The sequence below is a fragment of the Electrophorus electricus genome, chromosome 26, assembly GCF_041902795.1.
Source record: "Electrophorus electricus isolate QZ-2024a chromosome 26, ASM4190279v1, whole genome shotgun sequence".
NCBI lineage: Eukaryota > Metazoa > Chordata > Actinopteri > Gymnotiformes > Gymnotidae > Electrophorus > Electrophorus electricus.
In genome coordinates, this window is record NC_137522.1 from 7,987,329 (window position 1) to 8,013,318 (window position 25,990).

The following is a 25,990-nucleotide window of genomic DNA, read 5'->3' on the forward strand; positions in this document are numbered from 1 at the left end:
GGACGGACAACGAACATATTCAAAATTCGCGGTGGGGTCTAGGAACGTAACCCCCGCAAACTTTGGGGTACTACTGTAATTCCTCTACCTGTGGTAGCAGTCCCTAGTTATTGCAATTTGTCACATAAACATTACCAGAGTTCTGATGCTGAAAATGTTTAGATTTTTGCCTTTTTCCGATTCCTCAGGCATGGGCTGCTACTGTTGATGGTGGTGCTCCTTATGCTGCTGTCAACAGTAGCACTGAAGATCTTTCCAAGTGATCCCACAACTGTTCATAAGGCAATTGGGAGCAGGGTTATTCTTGGATGCCATTTTACCTGGGAAGATATGGATCACGGACCTCTGGAGATAGAATGGACACTTAAATTTGACCTTCATAAGTAAGATCCTACCATCCTTCTTTATACCTCTGATAAATTATATTCTAACTTCCATTTCCCTTGATGGACAGAGTTTACTTTAACTCTTCGGATCCAAGTCAAGCAGATACATCGGTTATCAATGAGGGGCTCAAGAGGTCAGATGCAGGGACCTACAAGTGTCAGGTGAAGATGGTTCCAGGTATTGAACACCGGAGCCAAAATCTTCATCTCATAGCGGCTCCATCGTTGCCAATCTGCACTGTTGAGGGGACAACTTATATAGGGTTAGATGTGTTTCTTAAAGTGTCAATCAAATGGAACAAGACGAGACGATTTTCTACTCCTGGAACAGTACAGATGGACAGAAAATGCACGAGAACATTCCAGCAAAAACCTTCCCAACTCCCCAGTCTAGTCACGCCTCCTCATCATGGATAGGTCAGTGACAATGTCACTCAGTCTTAGCAGCCACCTAATTGCTTGACTTGGTGAAAGGCTGGCAGTACCCAACAGCTGACAATGTTATCTGTAACAAATAAAAACACTTCAGTTGTGAGTAATGTAAATTAGCTGATGCTTCATAAGTCATGGAACATTTATATATTAGAAAAAAATATATTAAAAATGACTAATACCAAACTATTCTAAAAATATTCAAATCCAAAGTATTTGTCATAGATAGTCATCCAGTTTTTCATCATCATTTAAGTACAAGTAAAAATGTAGTACACAGAAAAGACACGCCTTTTATTGAAATCAATGGTTTAGCATCTGTTTTTATAATATTTCCGAGCTGGCAATGAGCCACCAAATTATGCAGAAACAACGCATATAAAAATGTAAAGGCAAGTACAACAAAAATGTTTCTGAAAGGTTAGATAAGAATATAAAAGTATGTACGAGGTCAGTTTAATTATGAAAAATAATGTTATATATATATATATATATATACACACGCACACACAGAGACCAGCAGCTCGATGGCAACAAGAAGGTCTACAATATCTTCCTGCTTTGCTTTCTGAAGAACTGTTTAAGTACAAAACTGTTTCAAGAACAATCAAACAAAGACATGATACAAAAGAAAGAATTCATGAAATTAAAGTAAAAGTTATCTCTAGTCTTACTCTCCAACAATATAGAGCTTACAGAATTATAGGGAATTTATAAAGTCGGTGACACAGCTTGGCTAGCTAGCTTTTAGTGGTTAGAATAACACGTACAGTTAAGCACACATGCATAGTGTACAATCAAGTAAAGACTTCTCAAACATACCTTGCCATTGACTTGGATTTCTGGGGAGTGGCTTGCAGAAGGATGTTTCCATTTTGTGAGACATTCATCCTCTGTTTGACTTTGGTGCTCTGGGTGTCCATTTTGTACTTTCGTATTGTAAGGTGGTAAACGTTGCATATACGGTCTGAGGCCCTGGGAAGCGTTCTTACCCCCTAGTGGGGGCAAAACACCAAATTAAGTACACGCACCAGCATCAAGGCTTGAATTACTCCGTGTACTAATGACATCCTGGAAATACCCACCATTGCACGTCCTTCATCCTGTACCAAAATCACCAAAATAAACATGCTTTGGTAAAGATGCTGCCTCCTTTGTCAGCCACCTTGTCCCCAGCTTTCTCTCTGTAGATCTGGAGCAGGTCCAAGAGTCTGTCCACAGAGTCCTCCACCTCAAACCGTATCTATGGTTTTGTTGTACTACAGCAAACGGCAAAGCAGTCACACAAGAGACTTGAGACAAACAGAACTCTTCTGACCACATGAAATACAAATGTTTGCATTTGTAATTCAATCAAACAATGACCTATGCATGCAACATTAAGCATAGCATGCAAGGACAAAGCAGAAAACTAAACAGCAGAAAAATATATATAAAATGCAGATCTTTGCTGGCAACAGCACAAGATGCTGCGGATGAATACTGTATATTAGGACATGATCACGTACCTTTGATAAATTGAAAAGAACTTGGATTGCCAAGGTGATGATCTCCATGGAAGGAACACTGCGGTCGCAGCTCCTTATCAGGGTGAAGACGGTGCATGTGGCTCCACTGTTCACAAGGCGCTCACAACACCCTGGTGAAAGTCTGGTTGCAGTCTCTTTAATCACAATCACAACAAAGATGTTGTTTGATGCTCTCACCTTGAAACGACAGTCATGTTTGTGTATTCTGCCCATGGTTCTATTACCTGAATTCTTTAAGGCCATAAGAATGTGGGTATAATTGTGATATTCCAGAAGGTAACTCAGGGCAGTCTTGGTCTTGTGATACAGCTTGTCTTCTTTGGCTTTCCTGTTGACTTTCCTGAGGCAATGTCGGATGGAAATGACCTTGGAGGTATCATGGAATTTTCTTGAGCTATGACCTCTCCAAAGGGTCTAAAGATATCATAAATGTCATTGTTGCATGATATTACAGCTTCTTACAAAAGCATATTGTTAAATTCTGTGTTTTCCCCTGTTCTATTGAAATTCAAGCAGGACATCTCACTGTAATTTCACCATTTGGCAGGACACACTAGCTTGTTTTTGATTACTCACCATCAACTTTCTAGACTATCTATCCCCATTTCTCATCTGTCTATAACACCCTCACCTAGAACTGTATAAAGAGTTTGGCAGGCTCTCTGATCACCAGAGAATGATGCAGTGCCTCATCATGTGCTCTCTGTTGGCCAAGTGTTGTCAAAGTTTACTGTGATGTTTCCAAGGTAATTGACACAGCAACCATCTGCAATCTAACTATGTAATTTAAGGCAACCAGAGAGTCACCAAATAAATTTTAAAAAACGCAAAACAGACATCCAAGAAAGTTATTTCCCTGCCTGCGCCTTTATAATTCCATGCCGAAACTTTTCTTTCCTGCGTCTCAGAAGGAATCTTCTGGCCATGTGCTGGATAACAGTGGCAGCTTGACTGCGGCGGTGAAACCAAGCCACTCTCTGTACCTTGATGATGCTCTCTCTTTGCTCAAGGTATTGCTTTCTTTGAAGCTTCGCCCTGACCCAATGCTGGATCAACACAAACAAGGCAGAGAGGTGGGCATTTTAGATGGTATAGTAGCATGTCAGGTCTTTATGTTGGGCTTACTTGTTAGTTGTAAATAAATACAAGATCAGTAAAATAGCTTAGAATGTGATATATATATTGGTTGTGTCAGATTTGAGTCAGGTTGTCCAGTCTCAAAAGGCAGCTTCCATGCTTAAATTGAGAATAGTATACTTTTTCCTCCGAAGGCACATCCATGGCCAAACTACCAGTCCCCTGTACTACACCATCCATGAAAAGGTAAAGATTACCTGGTTAGCAGGTACATAGTCATTATTGAATAAAGCTCAGATGTTTGAACACTGCTGTTTGAGTCTATACTGCTGTGAAGACAGAGCATCGGGGCACTTGGACATGCTCATTTTCTGTTGGACATGTTCATTTCATCACACTGCCAAAGCCTTAGCATTAGAATCGCCCGAGTGTGGAAAGAGTTCTGTACCTGGATGTACAGGACGGAGGAGAATTGCCTCCGGGCTGCTGTCAGTGCCCAGTGAGCTCGCAGGGCCCTCTGGATCCTCACCGCACAGAGATGCACTGAACCGCCGACGCACCACAAGCGTGTGCAGCTTCCTATGCCTGGAGACAGGGGTGATGAGAGTAATGCACAGTTAGAGCTGAAAGGGCATTTTCAGCCATTGAATCTTATGCAGTCCAGTTGCACTTGTGATTGCACTGAAGGAGTGTAATATAAATGTTCAGGTTGTATAAAACAGTGGAGGTCAGGGAGTCTGTTACCTAAACAAACAAAGCTCAATTGAGGACAGGCTCAAGGACTGCTGGGGTCATTAGTGTTAAAGATGACATGCCATGGCTTTGACTTCAATCATGTTCAATCATGTTTACGTGACTGACAATATGAATGGTCACCACCCTCTTTTTAGAAGCTTGTTCTCCCTAGAATGATGGTCAAAAACAGGCTGCAGTGGCAATATCAAGCACAGCCTGGCAATAGCCAACAGATGCGCTGCCCATCATCAATGCAAAACTGTTAAAGTAAAGGAGCAACTACAAAAACACGTAGAAACGCACGTTTCAGATTTAGACATTTAACCTGGCTAGAGATGTCTCAGAAACAGTATAAAATATTTATTAAATTGTTCTACAAACATATGATGTTGACCAGTTGGGAAGTGATGCTTGCCAACAGTGATTTCACAACAAAGGTTCTCTTTTCCAATGTATGTAATGGTCATAGATACAGAAAATTGACTGCGGAGTACTTATGCGTTGCCTTGCGAGCTGGCCATGGCAGAAGGCCTGCAGAGTGACGGCGTCAGTAACCCACCTCCTCTGACACTCCTGCTTCACTCTGGCCAGCAGGAATGCTCGGAATCTCTCCTGGAGAATGCCCACTGCCCACCACTGTCCTCGGAATGCACGTCTGTGCTTGTGCATTTGTAAAGCAGCCTGAATGACGGTGGCAACGTTGTGCATCGCTGTTATATTCTGACGTATGCAGTGCCATCTGAAAGCTGCCTGAATGAGAATAGCACACCTAAGCCTCACATATTCCTCATGGTCATTCGTCGCCTGAATATATAACCTGTAATGTTTCTGTATGATAACGGCAGACAGCCTCATGACCTGGAACTTGGTCCATGCCTTCTGAAAGCAACCTGAATCAGAGTAACTGCTTGCTGCTGAAGAGCAATTTCTCTCCTGACCTTCTGACCTCTGTAGCAGGCTTGTAGGAGAACCGCAGCATGGCACAGTCTCAGGAAGTGCTCCCTCTGCTGGCAGGCATAAAGTGTGGCACAGTGTTTTTGCTGAATGGCAACAGCAGTATATTTCATGCATAAATACTGCATCTGGGCACAGTGGGCCCAGAACAGTGGCAGCCTGATGCTTTTGGCTCAAAGAGTGGCTGGCTTTCATACCACGGAACGCTGCTTGTAAAAGCACAGCAGACCGCTGCATCCCCTGTAAGTACAACTTGGCCTTCCTCATCAGTGTGTCTGCTCAGTGCTGAATAGTCCTGGCTGCCCACAGTAGCCTCTGTTAGTCTTGTTTGTTGATTTGCTTCCTGATGTGGGACGGAATGATTACTGCAACCTTCCTTTGTTGTTCACAGAGAAGACATTAAGAATGAAGAGAAATTCAGCCACAGAACAGGGCGGTGGAAGGGAGCTCAGCGATACAAGCTACCAGATGGAGCCAGCTGAAAATTACTCCTCTCATCCTCAAGAAGCACCTTGAAATCCACTGATGGTGACTCATTAGCTAAGACATTAGCTAAGAATTGTTACATTTTTAAAAGGCAGTGCAACTTCCTACCATAATCTACTCACATAAAACATACATATAATCAGTATACATGTCCTCCTAATGCAGGTCATAAATAATGGGGAGAAATGTTACCATTTTGCTCCATTGCAAAGGAGCAGTCTGAGTCACTGGAGATGTTTAGTTTCACTTTGCCCTGATAGCCACACTTGATGGTCTGGGTGGTTTCCTGGTGAATGTCCTCAGCCGGCAGGCGGCTTGGATGGTAGTGATGAATCAGACAGCAAAGAATTCTGCCACCCGAGAAAGCAACTGTGACATTTTCAGCTTAGAGAGGAATCAAAGACACAGGCTCCATTAACTTCGATTCCAGCCACAATAAACTGTAGTAAATCAATGAAACATTATTGGTGCTTGAGGGGGAAAAGAAAAATCACCCCCAAAATAAACATACACACACAAACAACCACCACCCACCTTTAAACTGTAAAATTCACAGACAGAGTTGACCCAGTCCAGGAGCAGATGTATTTTCTCTCTGGGATGTTGAAATGTTGGCATTTCTTTTGTGCAACTCACAACACATTTATCAGCCCTCAAACAACACCAACATCTGTTTTGTTTTCCATGTTTTCCCGAGGACGCAGATTTCCTCTTTGAGTTGTTCCACATCAAGCTAAATGATGTCAACCTAAATGATGAATTATTGCTATTTGATCCATATAAAAAGAAAGAAGCCTGCCTGCTTATTTAAATCACTGCAGTGCAGGGTGCAGTCTGTTACTGTGGCAGTCAAATGGACGGTCACCCATGTCAACAGAAATAAATGTTTACAAGATAATTACGGTATGTACAGAGCAGAGTTCATCATGGTAGTTAATATCATCAGCATTACAATTTGGAACTATTAATATTAATATTAATTAATATTAAAATTAATAGTTAATAGTAAAATTTATGTTCAAACTATTAATATTAATATTTTAAAAAGTACAATTTTAAATTATTCCACAATAATTAAATACAAGCAATAACATGACTTATCTCTCCATGAGGCTTAGATGTGAAACCTTATAGCTGAATTATATTAGCAATATTGTATATTATGACAATTCTAATCAATTTTTTAAATGAAATTATCATCCAAGTTTAGAATACAGTATATAAATGCTGAATCGATGTAAATCTAATGGGTAATGACCAAATCAATTTTACACTGTTGTGAATTTATAAACAAAATCAGAGCACACAAAGGATGTAAATCAGAATAAGACAAAATACTTGAAAGTTAAAAACGATTTTCCACAGTAGATTAAGGGTCTTCTCGCTGAGTCCATCTACTATGTCTCTGGCATCGGTGACTGTCCCTAAAATGATTCCAACATTTTATGGCTCATCTAAAACCTCCCACAGAAGGGAACACTGATGCATGTGTACAGGGCACATGGATGATGATCTTGAGTGTTCTAGTATCGTGCTCATCAGACAGGCCATTCCCCTAACCGCCATCAACATGTATACGAAACCAAAGCACTCAATCCCATGTCCCTTCCACTAAAGGTCAAGTGGACCTTCTGACCTAGAATTAAGGCAAATCTCTTGTATCATAGCAAAGAACAACCTAGGATCAAATAAACATATACTGAAGACAAACATTGAAGCGCCTTTTAAAGCTACGCTAAGCGAACGCCGCATCTCAGGTCAACGGCGAGCTTCTGCACGGCGAAGCTGAACTCAGCCAGGGGCGTCTGGCTGTGGGACACAGCGAGACCTAGAAGAGCAAGGTGGAGTGGGAGATTGCCCTCACCACTGAGAAAGTCCCGCGAGAACGCCAGCAGGATATCTTTACTCGTCTGAGGGACCACCATGAAACGATGGAAATCAAAATCAATTCCATGTTAAATTGTGATAGAAATGTAAGAATGAGACGAAACAGATTTAGCACAAACACTAAATCTGACTATAAATACAAGAATGGGAAACAGAGATACAATTAACAACAAACTGTTATGTTCACATGTTTTATTTGGGTGTGAGTCTGTAAAACAATGTGGAATAAGAGCAAAAAATATTTGGCCTTTGGAAGGTTAGTGACTGATAATCACATATACCCTATTTCAAAGTCTCTTCTACCTTTGGCATAATATAGTTTAGCATTTATTTGTTGCATTGTGATCAGTTAAATCAGAATAGCGCCACTGCAAGGATATCAGAGGAAATGCTCTATTGCTCTCATGCTTATGGTTGAATTAACAGTTGTTTCAGTATGGCTTTGAACGCTAATGTTTTATCTGCTCACACATTTTAGCTACTTAACCTACATAACTAATCCTTACTTTTCCTAGCTCTAGCCTTCGTGTAATATCAACGATGGCGTTTGACGAGAAAGTTCAAGCTTCCTGTATGCGTATTTCTTTTTTGGAAGTCACACAAATCACATACATTTAATTAGTCATTTAATCATGTCGACTTTTTTAGTTTACGTTTTCTTCCACGTAATAAAACACCAGTTAGCCATCTAATGCTATCTCTGAAACTAATAAGAGGCATGTCAAATCCTTGATAGGTTCATCCATGTAACCAGTCTTGTTTGAACGTTCTATATAAATTTGACAGAATGTGTATCCGTATGTTTGAGTTAAGCCCATCATACACAGGATAACGGGGAAATGAAAAAGCTACCGCAGGCAATGTCTGAGATTGAACGCCTTATTTTTAATCGGTCTTTTAGGTTTTCCACAGAAAAGTTATGAAAGAATAATTCTTCACATACAAAATATATGAGGTAGCCTAATACATAGCACCGGCGCAATTTTATGCTTGTTTATGAGTAGGCCCACATTTTGGAAACTGCCGTTTCAAATTGTATTACTGAATGTTTAAAGAATCTTTCTATGGAACTGCAGGGAATTTACTTTTTTTTTCTATACATTGATAGAACTTGTACAGAATCTTTCTGTCCTTATAGAGAACATACATATTTTTAGTATAGACTGTAAGAAATTTCACATTTCCTCATAGAGAATACACATATGTTTCTATACTGTGTAACCCTGAGCCTATTCTTTATATGAGGGGAAGCTCGAGGGACTTTTACAGACTTTTTCAACGTTCTTACAGAGAATATAAATAGTTTTCCTATACACTCATATAACACTCAAAGGTTTGGGAATTGAATTAGATGCTTCCCTTTGGAATTTTTTTGAGTCTTCCAAGCTGAGCACAAATTCCTGTATTTTCAGTTTTCAAAGAGCTAAATTAGCACGTGTGGCTTTAGGTAGTGAGCATACCCCATTTCTCCTTGTGCATGGTCTGCTGGTGAACTGCGATTTCTTCGTCCAGTGATTTGAGCTCCATGGACAATGTGGAAAGGACAAGTTTGGAGGCTGCTTGGTTGAGACGGACACCTCTACTGGTGTCGTATTCTCCTATGTGCCGAATTATAATTTTTGTGTGCTAAATATACAGTGCTTCTGAGTGGTTGCCGCTTTGTCCTCTTGCATCTGCAACCACAAACAGGACATACTAAGCTGCCAAATAATAACTGAAGGATTTACAACTTAAGTCTTTCCACGTTTCCTATGAAGGAGAGGTCTCTGCCAATTTCTTTTGTTTTGTTTCACATGAAGTTTAAAAAATGTAATGACATGACTTCTTGATTGAGCTACGTTTTCTATTTTTTTCCTTTCAGGTCGGCTCCCATCATATAAACTCTGGAACTTCATGAGCACGGTGCCTGCAAATATAAAAGAGCAATAATATAAGTGTTAGAAGTAAAATTAGACTGAATCTTGATTGTGTTCAATAGGTCAACCATACTGATTGCTGAATGTTTCTTTAACAAGATGCCCAAGTCATTCGACTTGAGGTGTACTTAAATATTTGATTTTTTCTTGTCTGGATCATGGATCTCTCTCACTAGTTTTTTTTCTTCTAGGTTTCTCTGAAGGTTGTTTGAAGTGGACAGATGTTTTCATCTCACTGGATGAGTCTGGTGAGAATGATGCACATCCTTCTTTACGTAGTTTTTATCATTTAAGGGTTAGGCTTCTCCACAGGGGGTTTGGAGGGGGCAGATGTTTCTCCATCAGTGGAAAGGGTCTGGAGTGTAAGCACATAACTCTTCCTTGATTGACCGCTTGGCTCCATTTTCTGTCGCTACACATCTGGCACTATAAAAAAGATATGGTAGTTGCTGTAAAAGTTATGACCGTATATAAAAAAAAAAAAGTAAATTCTCTACAGGACCTGAAAAATCTTTATACATTTTATGTAATCCAGGTCTGCCCTCTGTTTTTCCCTGGTTCTGTTTGGCTGTTCATTTTTGGTTCTTTGTGTGCCCCCTCGCTCTTGTGCCAGTGTTTGTTTGGTTCTGACTGGTGTTTTTTTCTTTGTGGGTTTGGTATGTTTGTACTGTTTGTACTGGCTATTGTGTGCTATGGCTGCCACATTTCATTTGTCTGCTTTTTCTATTTGTTCTTCTGTTGATGAACAGCAGATCTTTCACTGGTGGCTGCTTTATATAAGTTGCTTGTGCCTCACTCTGCTAAGGCGGTTAGCTTCAGTGAAAATGTGGCAGTAATGAAGCAGTTCTGCCTTTTCTCCTCTCATTTGACCTTTCCAGCTCTAGCAGGAGACTCATTGTTCAAGGATGGACAGTGTTTAGATGCACATGAGGTTTAAGCTGAGTGCATTGTGATTTCCATTAATTGAGACAGTGATTCTAAGATATGGTTTCTACACTAATATAAAGAACAATGTAGTCAGTTTGGCATATTCAGCACGCCATGATTTGCACGTTAGTCTTTAGTAAGACGTAAGGCAGATATCTCCAAAAATATTGTGCTAGTTCCTTTTAGTCCTTTCATGAAAATAGTTTCTATTATTGTTAGAAATTGGGCAATGGCTGTCAGTGAGTTTTTGTCTTCTCTCCCAGAGGAGCCTCCCACTAGTGGGGAGTCAGGAATCGGTGAATGTAATGCTCCTCCATCGCCTCCCCTGCAAATGTCCACTGACACCAAGGAAATGAACGTTATCTCAGGTTGTGCTGACTCCTGGCACTAGCCGAGGACAGGGATACACCCCCCCACCCCCCCACACCAAGGGCACCACCTCGTTTAGACGCTTCGGTGCATCCAACAAACCCGGCAACCTGTTCCTATAGGCGGCGGGGCAAGGCAGCTCAGGCCTGGTCAGGAAGGGTGAAGAGGCTGAGGCTGATCACACGAACAAGGTTGAGTTTGCCGTGCTGGACGAGCTGGAGTATTTCAGCGAGAACTTTCTGGAAGCGGAAGACAGGGAGACGAGCGAGTTCATGCCTGAGATGATTGTTCAACAGGAGCAGGTGAACAAGGAGGACCTCAGTTACTTTTATGAGGTGTGTGGGATGTTTCTGTTATTGTCTGCTGAGCAGTTAATTGGCACAAAATTGATTTTGATAGCACTGTAAAAATGCTTCAGTTCAATACTACACTGTAGTGTGATTTGCTGATGATGGCTCTTTGATGGCTTGTCACTAACATATGCAAACATCATTCAAAAACATTGCACAGTAATCCAACATTGCATGATTTCAGTGGGGGATTTGCTACTATGTCAGGGTCATTTAGTCCCAAATACATACCTTGAATCCATTTCCTGGTACAATCTATGATTAAATCTGTGCAAAAATAAAGGAGTTGACTTCCACGTTTAAGAATTATGGTGCTGCTTGAAATTTTATTGTGTAAATAATGAGATATTGGGGCCATTTCCCAGAGAGATTTTAAACCTAAATCTAATTTCTAAAGGTGAGTTACTTTTGGCTCTGCAGTTTAGTGCAGGACTAGGTTTATTCTATGTGAGTGAAACTGACGCACAATGTGAATCCATTTATTAACTACTGAAAGTGATATTTTGATTGACATTTGTATCATCCAGTCATGTGGCATCACATGCTCAGTAAATGGTCGTGTATGGTTTGGGTCTTTTGTGTAGGTCGTGGGCCTCTTCCTGACAGGTGGATCGTGACATTCCACAACTCGGGCATCCCAGTCCACCTCCCTCGGGAGATGAGGGAGGTTACCTGGTCTAGACCTTACTTCCTTGGAACTGAAAGCATCAGAGTATACAGAGTGTTTGGGTCATTCTCACAAAGACCTTCACTTCGCAGCTCTCTGTCACAAAAGCAGGAGCAGGAAAATGGCGACGCGGTAGCACGCCGCGGCCACTCCAGGTCCGATAATGGCGCTATTGTGCTACTATCTGTCGTCTATACTACTTTTTTCCAGCAACTTAAACCACACATACATAGAAACAACAAAGCTCCCTGTATACCACCGCCATAGCCTGCTACACTTAAGACACCATGCACAAACCTACCTGGACGTCGGCGTGCTTCAGACGCTCTGTGAGCTCGGGTTGCTATGCGTACCAGGCCTGCAGACCACGGCATCGCCTAAGTCCGGATACCGAAGGGGAGACACCGCAAGCGGTGTGCAAGGAAGCAGAAGCGGGGGAAGCGAGCTGGGGTCCGTGCTTGGCTAAAAGCTAATCCTAGTCAAACCTCACACAAATTAACTATGCACTCCTGTTGCAGTCTTGCACATTATCCTACTATCCTACTGTACTAAACCAGCACTGTACTCTGAACTGTTCTGGCTGCTACCAGTGACTGCTATGTTCAGTGCCATAACTTTCAGTTCAGGGTTTGTTTATTCGTATTTTTTCATTTTCTCCTGTATTTTTCTGTAAAGGAATTTGTAAACCTTCTATAGTGTGTCATTGAAATCCAGTGGCTGGACCAGAAGCAGCACAGGACTTTGGATCCTTGGCACTTGCTCTTCTGTTCCCTGCCCAGCACATTTGCAACAGGTGTTCGGTCATGCCAAAGGCTCAGTTCAGGTTCAGGTGTGCGGGGAGCTGGAATAGGGGAGAAATGTGCACTGTCCATCTAGGCTCTGGTGAGCATGCACTGTGATCTGAACAGGGCTGTTTCTGGCATATTCTGATCCAGCACTGACTGCATTAGCACAGCACCATGTTCGCTTAGTTAATACCCACTTATTTAACACTGATTTATTTAATACACAGTAAATTTGGCTTAAAACTGTAGTGCAGGACAGGAGATCTAGTATCAGATGCCTGAATTTATCTCTTGAAGCACATTAGCCACTAGATTCGCCTGTCTCAAGATTTGCATGTTTGTCACTGCGTTTCCCTTTTCTCTGCTCTAGGTCAGATGATGAGACAGATGTTCTCTCCATTCAGGCAGATCATGGAGATCAGTGTTTTCCCGGATAAAAGCTATTCCTTCGTGAGGCATTGTAACGTGGAGCGAATGTGAGGCGGACGCATACGCCGAGAACAGCGAGATTTATTAAGGGAAAATCAATAATCAGAGTCGTGAAAACGGTGCAGGGTCAGTGAGCCAACACGTAGAGTCCAGGAATACATCTTAAACAAACAAATAAAAGCACACGATGAGAAAAAGGGAGCAGGTTATAACAATGATACAAGTAACGATAAGAGCTGACACTAGATATAAAAAAAAAAAACAGGCAAAGAAAACAGTAGGCTGAATCGGAAACAGAGGCTAGGCTTTAGCCAATGACCAGCAAGCACACAGGCAACAAGCCAGCTTTTACTTACACAGGGTAATGAGGACTAATAATGCACAGGTGATGCAAATGAGGTGAAAACCAAAACAAGAACTACAGAAAATGAACCAATGAGACACGGAAACCATGACAATAGGATGCTAGGGAGTAGCCAATCATGACAGATGTGTTGTATCGAGAGACGTGTAAGATAAAGTTAGGACAGGTGCGCTGAAAGTAGCTTGCTACCTAACAGGTGTAACTTGCCATCATATGTACTGTAATTACCATTTCTATTGCAACATACTGTGATTACGATATGCCTGTTCCTATATTAAACTATGCTGGTGTCATTGTGATGTGGCTAAAGATTGATCAGAGATGTTTTGACCAAAACAGGTTTGACTCCCATGAGGTACCGGCTCATGCCATCATGTCTGTGAATAGCAAGTGTATCAATGGCTACATGGTAAAGTGCTACCGGGGCAAAGAAACCGCCAACATGAGCTCCATGCAGCAAATGCCCATACCTCAGATACTAACCATGGCCCCCTAAAGGCATAACCTCAGCACGCTACCCAACCCCCCAAAACACACAAACAAACAGGCACAAGCTCCATCGAATTTCTGAGCAAAACTCTCAGAAATAACCAATAACTACATGTCCTTTCTTTCAGCTTGTACAGTATTTCAGTTGTCAGTTCAGGTGTACAGTACTAGCCAAAGGTTTTGAGACTGACACAAATTTTGGTTTTCACAAAGTCTGCTGTTTGTTTGTGTTTTTTTTAGATCCTTTTGTTAGATGTTTATATGGTATAGTGAAGTACAATTATAAGCATTTCCTAAGTTTTTATTTATTTTTACTTTTTATTGACAAATACATCCAGTTTAAGCAAAACCCTTTTTTTAAGACTTCTGCAATTTTTCTTGGCATGCTGGATATCAGCTTCTGGACAGAATCTTGACTGATGGCAAACCATTCTTGCCTAATCAGGGTTTGGAGTTGATCACAGGTTCTGTCCACCCTCTTTTTGAGGACTGACCACAGGTTCTCAATGGGACTGAGATCTGGGAAGTTTCCTGGTCATGGACCCAAAATTTCAATATTTTGTTCACCAAGCCACTTTGGTTATCACTTTTGCCACTTGTGACATGGTGCTTCATCATGCTGGAAAAGGCATTGTTCATTACCAAATTGCTCCTGGACCGTTGGGAGGAGTTGCTCTTGGAGGATGTTTTGATACCATTCCTTATTCATGGCAGTGTTCTTAGCCAAACTTTTGAGCAAACACTCCCTTGGATGAGAAGCAACCCACACACATGAATGGTCTCAGGTACTGGCGCTTGCATGACTTTTTTGGACACCTTGAAGCCTTCTGTACTGCAATTACCCTCTCTCCTTGAAGTTCTTGATGAGTCGATAAATGGTTGAATTTAGGTGCTATCTTACAAGCAGCAATGTCCTTGCCTGTGAAGTCATTTTGATACAATATAATGTTGACTGCATATGTTTCCTTGGAGGTAACCATGGTTATTTAGGGTTTTCCTTCCATGCAAGCTGGAAGAGTAAAAGTTTAGTGCCATTTTACATTCTATTTTTAGTTTCTTGTTTTAAATTGCAAATGTGATCACTGTAACAAAGTACTAATTCCCCCCCCCCCCCTAATTTTGTCATTCTTAAGTGTATTCTTAAGCAACAATGTTATATTTACCACAATCTCCGGTGGCAAGCCATACATGGTTCCTCCTACTACTAATTCAGAAGCACTTTGCTTGCACAGCTGATGAAGGACATCTGTCCAAAACATCCTGTACCTCAGTACCTCGGAGAGTATTATAATTACTGGGGCTAATAGGAAAAGCTATTGCTGGCTTATATTTTCTGATAATATTGAGATTAAACAATGGCCTCACTCATTTACATTTACATTTCTAGAATTTAGCATATGTTCTTAGTTGTGTCCTCCAAATGTATCCCTAGCTGGCACAAACAGGAGTCCAAAATCGCCTTGAAACTATGACACTGGCTGAAGCTGTGGCTCAGATGTGCACGAGTGTAAAGGATTCTATCAGTGCAAAGAAGAATGAATTTATTGCACTTTTCACCCATTTAAATCAACAGACCATCTGCTTGCACTACCAATGAACACATTAGTGTTGGCAATGGCATTGGTAAAAGAAGGCCAGGAAAAACATCAATTACAAATGGCAAAGAAAAAGATATAAACAATGTTAAAAAAAAAAAAAGATGTCATAATGATGTCCCATGTCATAATGTCACAAATGAAGGGCATCCCACGCACACTACCATTCCAGATCAGTCTGTGGAAAGACATTGAAGAGGATGGGTCTAACAATGAAACTTTTCAGGTGGTGTTGTGCTAGAGGCATTGAAGATGATTTTGAAGACTATTACAAAGACACAGAAGAGGTGGAATCCAGGAGAGACCTAATTAATGGACGAGCTGAAGGAGCTGAGGGTACTGAAGCAGAGGAGCCCGAGACACGAGCAGCAGGAGGAGCCAGAGCTCCTACAGCAGCACAGCCAGCTAGAGCAGCTCTGCTCACAGCAACATCGACAGGTCACACACACACACACACACACACACATACACACACACACACACTCAAAAGCTGAATATATCTGAGCTGGAGAAAATGGTTGGTGTCAGTACTCAGTATAGCTGAAGATATCTGAGCTGGAGAGGACCATGACATTCGTCATATATATATTAGTTAGATACATGAGTTTGTAGCACTCAATCTGGTAAAACTATGCACTCTGTATGTATACTATATACTCTGTATGTATACTATGCACTCTGTATGTATACTATATACTCTGTATGTATACTATATACTCTGTATGTATACTATGTACTCTGTGTGTAGTACCTGGTTTAACAGTATACACTCTGTATGTATTAAGTTGCAGTCAGCTCATAATCAAACTTACAAATGTATATATCATCCTACTTAGTGTGTCTGCAGATGTGAAGAAATTAAACAGTACACAGTAAACACAAACATAACCACATTAAACACAGTCATTACCACATTAAACCCAAACCATAAATATATCTTTCAAACTACATAAAATGCCTTTTGCTGTAGGCCATGTTTCCGAAGACACTCACATTTGATGAAAATGTTATTTATTACCTTGTCTGTGGTTTTGAAATCTCATCATCACCATACAAAATGTGTTTTTTTCTTATTGGCATTCTTCATTCTTTTAATACTCTTAGTTGGAGGACATCCAGAATGTGTGTGTATGTGTGTGTGTTAGAGAGAGTGAGGGAGTGGGATAGATAGATAGATAGATAGATAGATAGATAGATAGATAGATAGATAGATAGATAGATAGATAGATAGATAGATAGATAGATAGATAGATAGATAGATAGATAGATAGATAGATAGATAGATACTTGCCTTCAACTACAATGCAGGGTTTCCATATATATATATATATATATATATATATATATATATATATATATATATATAGGTGGCGCTGTTGTTGATTGCCACTGTCAGCCTTGGCATGCTCACTGGGGGTTTGGACTTGAACAGTTGTAAAGCTCCTTTGTGTCATCTGTTGTCAAGAGAGCTATATAAATCAATTTTGATTGATTGATATTCTACTGTTCTGTTCTATTCTATTCTATTCAGTTCTATTTCACTTATGTTCTAATTACAAATGTCTATAGTAGATGTTTAATTACTGCAGATCTCTACACTGACTGACTGTCTCTTAAATCGGGCTGCACCTTGTTAGGCGCCCAGGACGGCGTCCACACTGTCTGGTGCCACCCTCGCTTCCTGTGGGGAGGCTTGTTCCAGAGGGGCAGCTATGATGCCTCCATCTCAACAGACAGCGAGGCCTCCATACAGGAGATGAAGGTTATTTGTGTACATCATTTATTACTTACTTGATCACGTACTGCTTTTGCATATATGCATATGTCTGTGAATGCATCTGTATGTTTTGTTTTTTTTGCTGAGTCATGCTTTGAGTTCCTTTGGTTCGCCACTAATGCACATGTTCCCAGAAGTGTGTTTGTGTGTGCATGTATATGTGTGTGTGTGTGTGTGTGTGTGTGTGTGTGTGTGTGTGTGTGTGTGTGCACATGTTTGTACAAACACATAAAAATGACTAAGGCAAACACCCTTTGCTTGGTGATCTTCCAGGATTCACTGGCAGAGGCTAAGGAGATGTATCAGCTGGCTATGGTGTCCAATGCCCAGCTGGAAAATGAGAAGACCGTGTTGATGTACCAGGTGGACACGCTGCGGGAGACACTTCTGGAGCTGGAGGAGCAGCTGTCTGAGACACAGAGGGAGTGTGAGGAGAACACAAAGGTGAGCGAGAAGAAGAAGCCCAGGGTGTTGTGAGTTGGGCGTGGTTCTGTGGGAAACACAGAGTGGTCTAGACCAGGTTTTCTGTGGGTGGTCGTGGCTCTATGAGAAACACAGAGTGGTCTAGACCAGGTTTTCTGTGGGTGGTCGTGGCTCTATGAGAAACACAGAGTGGTCTAGACCAGGTTTTCTGTGGGTGGTCGTGGCTCTATGAGAAACACAGAGTGGTCTAGACCAGGTGCTCTGTGGGTGGTCGTGGCTCTATGAGAAACACAGAGGGTTCTAGACCAGGTTTTCTGTGGGTGGTCGTGGCTCTGTGAGAAAGACAGGGGTCTAGGCCAGGTGTTCTGGCGTGGGCATGCTGCTTTTAACACACCCATAAGAGGCTTGACTGTTAGCAAGTGAGCACGGTTAGAGAAAGCCAAGTGTAAATTGTTGTAAATCAATATTTTCATATACTGCTTGACCAAAATAATAATTAAATAACTAAAAGACACCACATTAAATTTCCTCACTGAGTATGAAATGGTGGTGTTCCTTTGGCCGAGGCCAACGGCCAGAGTTAAGACACTGTGAGAACTTTAACCCTCATGTTTGAAACTGTTCCACCCCATGTCTGTGTGCTAGGAGTATGAGCGAGAACACCACGCACATACTGTCCTTCAGTTACAGTTCAGTGAGCTGAAGAAGACGTTGAGATACTGAAGGTAAGGGTTTCCTGTTACCATTACGAACCGCAGGAACCACACTCAGCCACGCACCGCCACGCCTACTTGCAAACACCCCCCATCTGATTCACCAGAGTTCGAGCAAGCACCTGATCCTCATTCTCCTCATTACTGCCCCCTTTATAAGTTTCCCTACCCCACATTCACACTGTGAAATATTGCTACTCTATGGTGCATACCGAGTGCTCTAGAATTTTCTTTGTCTTCGTGGTTTCTGACTTCTGCCAGTTTTTTTTTTAGAGCTCCTCTCCCGCCTGACCCCTGGACACTCCTCACCCCCAGACTCTGCCCCGTGTTATCGACCTTTGAACAACCTGACCTTGAATACCTGCCTGACCCCCACTGATTTGTTTGGTTTCACTATTAAAACCTCTTGCATTTAGATCCTCTTCCTCATGTGTGTGTGTGTTCAATCGTTACCATTACCAAGCCCTGACCAGCCACTGTCTGGCCAGCTTGAGCTGGAGTTCTCTACGTCGTTTGGTTTAACTGTAAAGTTGCCGACCACTGATTCTGGGCATTTTAAAATGTCCTTCTGCTTAAAGAAATAAAGGCTTTTCTTTATCTTCCTCGAGCTTGAATAGGCCAGCACTGCCATCCAGTTCCACCTAACATATGAAATGTGACACTTGGTGTCACCCACACCTGTGGAGGAACATACTGTCCTTCTTATCCCCACCCAGCTGTTCCTACTCTGTTCACTCGTCTGCTCTCTCTGCTCTGATCTGACTCGCCTGGTGTTCTTCCAGCTCCGTGTCCTGTGGTACTATCACTGAGTTTCAGATCAGTGCTTTGATTTGCCATTAAAGCTGCCCAGTAGAAGTTAACCTATTAAATGCTTCTGATGGAGGAACACTCACCTGGACTAGCTGACCTGTTTCATGTCATGTAATCAGTGGTCTTTGTCTTGTGTTATTTTGAATTTCTTATATTATGTGGCCTGTGTGTATAAGCAGACTTTTGGCATTCTGTATTTTATCTTTAGTTTTCCTTTTCCTTCTTCCTGTTGCTCTTCCTGCTGCTGACGGTCGGCCTTAGAGAGGCAGAAGGAATATTTGGATATTATCCGAGATGAGCGGAATGCTTTGAGGGGTGAGGTTTTCCGGCTTAGGGATGCTCTGAAGGGATAAATCTGGAGCAATGTCGAGCGAGGAGGCAATTTAGTTGATCCACCAGGGGATGTAGAATCGGCCTCTAGCTTGGCTCACGACCTGCAAACACCTACCATCACAGGTGACAGCATCTTGGGTAAGATTAAAGACCAGGTTTGTTTTACCTGTTAAATGATTTTATAACACATCGAAATCATTATCCTTTCATGATAAAACATATCATTTGAATTGGTGTCCCTACTCTTAATATGGCAATTAGTGAATATTAATTTCTAACAGTTTGGAGTGCTGCAAACTAAGTGTTGATTTTTATGTTTCAAACAATTGATCCTTTCATCTAAAGTGCCCAGAACCTATTAGGAGAATTAATCATGTACTCTCTCTGTCCAACGGAAGTGAATAATTCATGAAATCAGTGTCTCTTTCAGCTTTTTAAATTTTTCAAAACCTGCAGTCTTCTACAAATGCCTTTGGGGTTCTGCAGTGTCCAGACTGTATCTTATTCATAATGAATTTTATTCCTCCTTCCTGGTGATTTTTTTCCATTCCTTCTCTGCAACAATTAGTCTAAAAAAAATGAATTCTATGCGGCCTTTAAATGTCTTTCCAATGATATTCCAGAGAGACCAAAAGAAAAATAAAGATATTGGAACTGACAGCACAACACGGAAGAACACAAGTCCAAGATTGGAGTCTGTATTTCAGGAAGAAGATCGGAGGTCTGCTTCTGAAGATGAGGACACGAGCAGTGTGAGATCAGCCAAGGCAGCAGGCTTTGTTGCACAGGCGTTAGTGGAACTTCACCACGCAAACAACGAGACTGTGGTGCAGATACAGGACATCCACCCCTCTAAAATATCTGATGGAACAAAAGTGGAGCAGTTACTAAGAGCTGAAAGTGGGGCAGAAGCATGAAGTGGAAGGTTAGAGAACCACAAGGAGCAGAACACCAAGCAACTTGTCTCAGTTTACCTCATGCAGGTTGCAAATGACATCCATATAGACTGTACAAAGCATACGGACTGTAACCGAACAGAAACTGTTCAAGGAGGTGTGAGTGATAGACAAAGTCAAGGCGATGTATTGAGCAACAAGTCAAGGAGTGCAAATGAGTGGAAAAGTGGTGGACCTTGCCGAGCAACCTCTCACACAGGAGGAGGGAGGAGCTTTAGAACCTCTCACACGGGAGGAGGGAGGAGCTTTAGAACCTCTCGTACAGGAGGAGGGAGGAGCTTTAGGACCTCTCGTACAGGAGGAGGGAGGAGCTTTAGAACCTCTTGTACAGGAGGAGGGAGGAACCTTAGAACCTTTGGTCCAGGAGGAGGGAGGAGCTTTAGAACCTCTCGTACAGGAGGAGGGAGGAACCTTAGAACCTTTGGTACAGGAGGAGGGAGGAGCTTTAGAGGATATGAAAGTCCCAGATAACCAAACTGAAAAGACCACATGACATTTCAATGAAAATATAAAAGAGGCACTTTGAGCACAGCAAAACGGCTCCGAGCCTATTCAGTCTTAGCTGCTGGAGTCTGCATTCATTCCTCAGAAAAGCAAGGTGATGAAGGTACTGTTAAGGAAATTAATAGACCAGGGCTCAACAGAAAAGATCAGGAGCTCATAAAACCCCTGATGGAGCTGAGGTGGCGATGACCAGCACCAGTTGACTGTGTGCGACGGAGCCTGCACGTGAGGTGCTCAGCAGGTCACTGCAGGAGGAGGAGCAGGGAGTTGCTTTATTTCTAGATAGCTGCTAAGAAGCTGGAGCTCTGGACTTTGAGGTATTCACACCAGAGCAGGAGGATGAGCCCAGTGCTGAGACCCGGAAGGAAGCAGATACTACTGGGGACAAGGTGAAAAGCACCAGGATGAAGCTTAGGACAGACAACACTCACAACTGCTGTGTTTCATAGCATGGCCAGACAACACACACGACTGCTGTGTGTCATATCTTAGGACAGATTACACACATGACTACTTTGTGTCATAGCTTTAAAAAAATTTTAAATTTTATTTAATCTTATTTTGGAAGATCATTCTTCTTAGTATCAGATATTTTCTTTCTACTACCAATCAGTGTCAGATGAAGAAGTTTCCAGGTATTGAACACCGGAGACGAAATCTCCTGGCGGCTCCCTCGTTGCCAATCTGCACTGTTGAGGGGACAACTTATATAGGGTCAGATGTGTTTCTTAAGTGCCAATCAAATAGAACAAGGCAAACGATTTTTCTACTCCTGGAACAGTATAGATGGACAGCAAATGCTGGTTTCTATCAGTGTGCACTTTGCAGTTTGGAGGATCCTTGGCTTTGATTCTGCTGGCAGGGCTATAATTCTACTGTTGCCACAAAAGGAACAAAAATAGCACCCAAGATATGGGCAATGACATTTTCAAGGATGCCTTGCCTCCAAAAAGAAAGTCTGTGACCTTCAACATCGAAGAGGATGGCGTATAGTTCTCAATGAAGGACATTCGGTTGTGAGACGTGGACTGTGTGATGAAAACCCCTTGTATATACTGTATATTTGTTCTGTGTGATTTTGTTCCACAGTCTGTTCCTGCACATTACATATCTATGATTACTTGTGATTAATTCACTATACAACAATTTACATGCTACCTCACAATATTCTAAATCAACCTTTAAAAAAAGTAGAAAAATTGTAGAAAATTGTATGTGGTTTAATCTTTAAATCATGTCAATTTCATTAAACTTACAAAATCTTTATGATGATTAAATATAAACACAAGTTTGAGATACAATTACAATGTTTACACATCATATTTAAAAAAAAATTATTTTCTCTATAAAGACAAATAAATATTCTGTAAAAACTCAGATTATATATATTTTTAAAAAAATGTAAATTCTCTAGAATGCCATAGAAAGATTCTGTAATTCAAGTCTGGTCTTTACCTGAGCTCCAGAAGTCTCCAGTGGTGCAGGTCAAACTATCTGGATCCTCCCAGTGTATTGAATACTAGGATTAAAGGCAGGCTTACAGAATATATATATATATATATATATATATATATAAAAAAAAAAATTACTATAAGGACATAGAAAGATTCTGTAAAAAATTATGACAGCATATAGACAAGAGTACAGAAAAAATATGTAAATTACCTCTAAGGACAAAATATTACATAACACCGCCACCTGGTGGTGAAAAATTAGTCCTACAAAAAAATGTATTACTTATAAAAACTAGAAATATGTAATTGTTATGTGTTTGTTGTGGAAATATTACATAATTTTCAATTATGTTAATGATATATCTATCATGTATTTTTGCTTTCTCACAATTACCTAAGCTATATTGAAAATTACAGGGAAAAAAAGAAAAATGTAACAACAAAAAAAAGACATAATTAACAGAACAAGTCTGTACAGTTAGTAAGCGGACCCTAACCCTAACCCTAACCCTAACCAAACCTGGCACTGATCCACTTTTAGGCCCTTTGTAAAAGGCTGAAATTACCTCTGCGTTCCGCCTATTACCTAAGAGTCCCATTAGGGTTTCTCGCCTGCCAAAGCTGAAGAGGTTGCCCGGTCCACCAAATCTGACACAGTGGTTTATGAGGACATCCTGGACAAGACTGACTGGTCAGATCGGACATTATTCGATTTTTAGTCCTGTTTTAAAGGCTGATATTACCTATGCAGTCAGCCTATTACTTACGTGTCCCATTAGGCTCTCTGCCAGGACCACCAAAACCTGACACTGTGTATCACGAGCATATCCTGGCTAAGAGGGTGTGGTCAGATCTGATACTGGTCCACTTTTAGACCAAATTTGCTACAGTATGTCATCAGGCCGTGCTAGATGAGCCACTGTAGTCACCTCTAAGATTGGACTATTTTTGAAGAGTTGGGGCCATATGTTACCAATGAGTTACAGGTATTAACACAACCCCTAACCCACTGCTACAATGGCCCAAGATACCATTAGATTAAAAAAGATGTCTTCCTACTTCATACATCTTTTGAATATATAATTATTATTGATAACATCCGTTCCAACTGAGCATGTGCTCAGCAAACTGCAAGATACATTCATCCATTATGAACAGTGCAGTACACATCATGTCATTTAGGACAGACTATGTTCTAAACTTCACAGAGCAAGATTGATAATATGCAACTTAATATACAATCTTGTTCCCATAATCACTATTTTGCCAGTATGCATAAAGCACATAATCTGGAACCTACATTAGTGATGTATATTTTAAAAGTATTCCAATAAACTTAATTTAATTTTAGTATTTGACCTATGGCTCAAGATGTGTACTAGGAAGCAAGAATCATGAGTTAATACATCAGCACCATACACAATGTGATTTTTCAGCCCATTTTTCAATGTATTCATTTGACTATATGGCAGGCTATGTGGCAACTATAAATTAACATAGTGTTTATTATTGTTTATATCTGATTTGAATTATTTGTACACAAAGTTTTGTCCCATATAAAATGTATTTTACAATGGAAAAGATCTAGAATGATATAATAATGGGAAGCAGTACAATATTTTGAAAACTAAATCGCTAATGGACTTGAAATGGGGGCAGCAGTCTTTATTGACTGTTGACAGTGTTTCACAGATACCATTATTCTCATTTTAAGTGATTTATCGTTTATTTATCATTTATAAGTGACTTGGCAGGTTGTCCAGATAAAGTACTTCCTTTAAAAAAGTTTGGACTTGGCCGTGCTATATTAAAATGTGCAAAATGGGTTAATTTAAATGCAAAGATGATTGTCATTGGACATGGTGACTATGTTGAAAATACAACATTGTGCAAATTTGACCGATGTGATTAAATTACTACAATAGTAAGAGGTATACACAGACTACGAGGTGGTGTAGCATCACAAGCTGCTGGACAACCTACTGTGTGTGACTGCAGAAATGTCCAGAAGAATCAAAACATTTTTGAAGCTGCTATGAGGGCTGTTTATGGTGACTGTGCCGGTTTGTGCCGGTACCCAGACATATTGGGATCGTGGAGCTGTTTCTGGGAGAGGAAAAGAGATGAAAGGAAGCAGATCTCTTGAGAGGAAGAGAGTGGAAGGAATTGGATCATGTGGCCATGTAGTGAGGTTGCTGGAAGTCAGACGTTTGTCTGAAGAGAAGAGAAACAGAAGCCAGACACTTGGATGTGGGGGTATGAACACTTTTTGGAAGAGTGGGAACAGAGGAAAAGAACTGGAAGATTGCCGCAACCTTCTCCTGAAAGCAGGTGATGAAATCCTCGGGAGTGAAAGATGAGGGTGGAGGGGGAGGGTTAAGGACCGAAGAAAAAACACTGAAGAGCTCGTATGGATCAGATGCTTATGATTAAAATGTTCTTTTGTAGCAGCATGACTTTGCAGATGGCACTTCCAGTGAGTACTGGTATGAGCTGAGGTCTGAATCCAGGAGAGGTTGTTTTTTTTTTTTCCCACTGTCTCTATGCAGTCCTTTTTGATTAATATGACTGAAAATTTGAATTGTAATGACATTTTGGAGTTTTCTCCTGTGGTAATACAGAGCACAGAAGAATCATTAATGAGGGGAGCATAGAAAGGAAAGTATTAGTAACTGTATCCAGGGAGACAGAAGAAAGTGGGTTTTGAGCTCCAACATTTTCTTGGAGCTCAAACTTCACTAGAGGTGTGCTAAATTTTCAGAAGTTCAGAGTGTGCTGAACATTTAGGAGGTGCTCTGTGCAGCACTCTGTTTATTGTTTAGTGTGAAATAGGCAGTTTGATATCAACATAATGGATTTAAATCACAGTATGTTAAAGATCCCCTCAAAAATATACAGTTGTGGCCACTTTGAAGTCGCAAAACAGTGTGGTAATGAACTGTATGATTACTTACTGATATCCTAATCAAGAGCTACTCCATTAGCCATTCTCTGCCATGGTTTTGCGTTGCATAGCCTTGAGAAGCATTCAGCCAAAATTACAATGTCAAAGGCAACGAGAAGTCTCATATTCTCCAGGTTTTATGAAGTGTGGTGCAATTTCCACGACAAATTATAGCCCTACATTGAAGTAAATTTTGCGCACAAAAATGCTTCTAAAATTCTTGTCTGTCTACTGGGAAGTCAAATTTACTGTCTGATATAGACCCTTGTTGAACAGCATTTATCTTGTTTCCATAATAGTCTACACTAACAGATGTTATGTGACTTGTCCTTTATATAGTATATAGTGTGAATTGCGACTATAAGTCTTAGGCTTAAATCTTTACAACATAATTAGCTTTACACAGATGCTTAATTTTTGCAGGCCAATCTAATTTTTTAATACCATAATCCAAGGACCTAAACACCAGAACTCTACAGGACAGAACTGATGCAATGAAATATAGTTACACTTTTGATTTTAAAATAGAATTAAACTTCCATGTGACAGTTGCATTTTCACACCACTATTTCTTCATGCATACCTTCACAATATTCAGCGTATTACTTTCGATTGTTAAAGAATAAATGCTCAAGAAGTAAACAAACAGCAGAACTGTTTGAAAATTAACTTTGAAAAGATTGTCAACTGTTTTTACCT

General features: G+C 40.8%; 1 protein-coding gene, 1 long non-coding RNA gene and 1 pseudogene across 2 annotated transcripts; 1 reads left to right on the forward strand and 2 right to left on the reverse strand.

The window, feature by feature from the left end:
• Positions 1-1,354: 1,354 nt before the first annotated feature.
• LOC145653875 (abnormal spindle-like microcephaly-associated protein homolog) lies at positions 1,355-2,757 on the reverse strand (annotated as a pseudogene).
• Positions 2,758-3,313: 556 nt separating this feature from the next.
• LOC145653894 (uncharacterized) lies at positions 3,314-6,346 on the reverse strand. The gene is made up of 4 exons (XR_014120135.1): positions 6,134-6,346; positions 5,792-5,983; positions 3,873-4,009; positions 3,314-3,393 (listed from the first exon to the last, which is right to left on the reverse strand). It is a non-coding gene; the product is annotated as an uncharacterized LOC145653894 (long non-coding RNA).
• A 10,746-nt stretch (positions 6,347-17,092) lies between these two features.
• On the forward strand, positions 17,093-18,817 carry LOC145653879 (leucine-rich repeat flightless-interacting protein 1-like). The gene is made up of 4 exons (XM_081708503.1): positions 17,093-17,139; positions 17,428-17,598; positions 18,223-18,302; positions 18,564-18,817. The coding sequence occupies exons 1-3, from the start codon at positions 17,134-17,136 to the stop codon at positions 18,298-18,300; spliced, it is 255 nt and encodes an 84-aa protein (XP_081564629.1). The 5' UTR covers positions 17,093-17,133; the 3' UTR covers positions 18,301-18,302; positions 18,564-18,817.
• The last annotated feature ends 7,173 nt before the right edge of the window (positions 18,818-25,990 follow it).

Bases quoted from the DNA above. Each gene is read 5' to 3' on its own strand.
- LOC145653879 (XM_081708503.1), top strand. The intron at 17,599-18,222 runs GTGAGCGAGAAG...TCTGTGTGCTAG, and splicing joins AGTGTGAGGAGAACACAAAG to GAGTATGAGCGAGAACACCA.